The sequence below is a fragment of the Rana temporaria genome, chromosome 2, assembly GCF_905171775.1.
Source record: "Rana temporaria chromosome 2, aRanTem1.1, whole genome shotgun sequence".
Lineage (NCBI taxonomy): Eukaryota > Metazoa > Chordata > Amphibia > Anura > Ranidae > Rana > Rana temporaria.
The window spans coordinates 538,313,491-538,315,990 of record NC_053490.1 but is presented as its reverse complement, the minus strand read 5'-3'; the positions used below and the strand labels follow the sequence as shown (position 1 = coordinate 538,315,990).

General features: G+C 45.5%; 1 protein-coding gene across 1 annotated transcript in view; it reads right to left on the bottom strand.

The window, feature by feature from the left end:
- GDAP2 (ganglioside induced differentiation associated protein 2) overlaps positions 1–562 on the bottom strand; it is a 78,712-nt gene extending 78,150 nt beyond the window's left edge. The window contains exons 1-2 of the mRNA XM_040339224.1: positions 317–562; positions 9–148 (exon numbers count right to left, since the gene is read on the bottom strand). Of these exons, the coding sequence (XP_040195158.1) occupies positions 9–148; positions 317–495 (319 nt within the window). The 5' untranslated portion in view covers positions 496–562. The remainder of the gene's footprint in view (positions 1–8; positions 149–316) is intronic.
- Positions 563–2,500: the final 1,938 nt, after the last annotated feature.

Here is a 2,500-nt window from a genome sequence, read left to right as displayed (position 1 = left end):
GGGCGCACCTTTCAGCTTCCGCATCTCGTCCTGCAGCTCCGGCCCGGCGTACCCGAAGATGCTGTCAGACACGGGGTTCTTGTCGGTGAGGGTCTCATTGCTGGTGTTTACTACAGCCGTGCAGTTCAGCAACGCCACGTCCCCCTGCCTGAAATAAGACAGAATTGTTTTTTTTAGGACAGATCACTGGAGAAGAGCACACCGAGTTCCCAGTATAGCTAAAGAACTGACCATGGCGTTCTCTCCTGCCTAGTGTGGTCAGTTTTTAAATAGGAAAGCAGGAGGGACGGTCAGGAACATCACAGAAATCACTCACCATAAGATCACTTTGTCATTGATATCCTCGTTATGGGGGAACGGGGATCGGACGCCGCTGTCGGGAGGAGCTTCGCGGCACAAAGGGGAATCGAGAACGTCGATCCCATCCGGCTCCTGTGCCCAGGACGGCAAGACGTCCGCATCTACGAAACACGAGCGGGCACCCAAAGGATCCATGGGGTGGCAGAGGCCGGGGTCTGCATGGAGCCACCTCTGCTATACCTGCCGGGAATACAAAATAAACATCAAGAGATTCCAAGTACAGGGCTCAGGGGAGGATTTCCCTCTTACATTGGTGATCAGTGAGAAGAATGTTCCTTACATTGGTGATCAGTGAGAAGAATGTCCCTTACATTGGTGATCAGTGGGAAGAATGTCCCTTACATTGGTGATCAGTGAGAAGAATGTCCCTTACATTGGTGATCAGTGAGAAGAATGTTCCTTACATTGGTGATCAGTGGGAAGAATGTTCCTTACATTGGTGATCAGTGAGAAGAATGTCCCTTACATTGGTGATCAGTGGGAAGAATGTCCCTTACATTGGTGATCAGTGGGAAGAAAGGTCCTTACATTGGTGATCAGTGAGAAGAAAGTTCCTTACATTGGTGATCAGTGAGAAGAATGTCCCTTACATTGGTGATCAGTGGGAAGAATGTCCCTTACATTGGTGATCAGTGAGAAGAATGGTCCTTACATTGGTGATCAGTGAGAAGAAAGGTCCTTACATTGGTGATCAGTGAGAAGAAAGTTCCTTACATTGGTGATCAGTGAGAAGAATGTCCCTTACATTGGTGATCAGTGCGAAGAATGTTCCTTACATTGGTGATCAGTGAGAAGAAAGTTCCTTACATTGGTGATCAGTGAGAAGAATGTCCCTTACATTGGTGATCAGTGCGAAGAATGTTCCTTACATTGGTGATCAGTGGGAAGAATGTCCCTTACATTGGTGATCAGTGGGAAGAATGTTCCTTACATTGGTGATCAGTGAGAAGAATGTCCCTTACATTGGTGATCAGTGGGAAGAATGTTCCTTACATTGGTGATCAGTGGGAAGAATGTTCCTTACATTGGTGATCAGTGAGAAGAATGTCCCTTACATTGGTGATCAGTGGGAAGAATGTCCCTTCCATTGGTGATCAGTGGGAAGAATGTCCCTTACATTGGTGATCAGTGGGAAGAATGTCCCTTACATTGGTGATCAGTGGGAAGAATGTCCCTTACATTGGTGATCAGTGAGAAGAATGCTCCTTACATTGGTGATCAGTGAGAAGAATGTTCCTTACATTGGTGATCAGTGGGAAGAATGTTCCTTACATTGGTGATCAGTGGGAAGAATGTTCCTTACATTGGTGATCAGTGAGAAGAATGTTCCTTACATTGGTGATCAGTGAGAAGAATGTCCCTTACATTGGTGATCAGTGAGAAGAATGTCCCTTCCATTGGTGATCAGTGGGAAGAATGTCCCTTACATTGGTGATCAGTGAGAAGAATGTCCCTTCCATTGGTGATCAGTGGGAAGAATGTCCCTTACATTGGTGATCAGTGAGAAGAATGTTCCTTACATTGGTGATCAGTGAGAAGAATGTCCCTTACATTGGTGATCAGTGAGAAGAATGTCCCTTCCATTGGTGATCAGTGGGAAGAATGTCCCTTACATTGGTGATCAGTGAGAAGAATGTTCCCTACATTGGTGATCAGTGAGAAGAATGTCCCTTACATTGGTGATCAGTGAGAAGAATGTTCCCTACATTGGTGATCAGTGAGAAGAATGTCCCTTACATTGGTGATCAGTGAGAAGAATGTCCCTTACATTGGTGATCAGTGAGAAGAATGTCCCTTACATTGGTGATCAGTGAGAAGAATGTCCCTTACATTGGTGATCAGTGAGAAGAATGTCCCTTACATTGGTGATCAGTGAGAAGAATGTCCCTTACATTGGTGATCAGTGGGAAGAATGTTCCTTACATTGGTGATCAGTGGGAAGAATGTCCCTTACATTGGTGATCAGTGGGAAGAATGTTCCTTACATTGGTGATCAGTGAGAAGAATGTCCCTTACATTGGTGATCAGTGAGAAGAATGTCCCTTACATTGGTGATCAGTGGGAAGAATGTCCCTTACATTGGTGATCAGTGGGAAGAATGTCCCTTACATTGGTGATCAGTGGGAAGAATGTCCCTTAC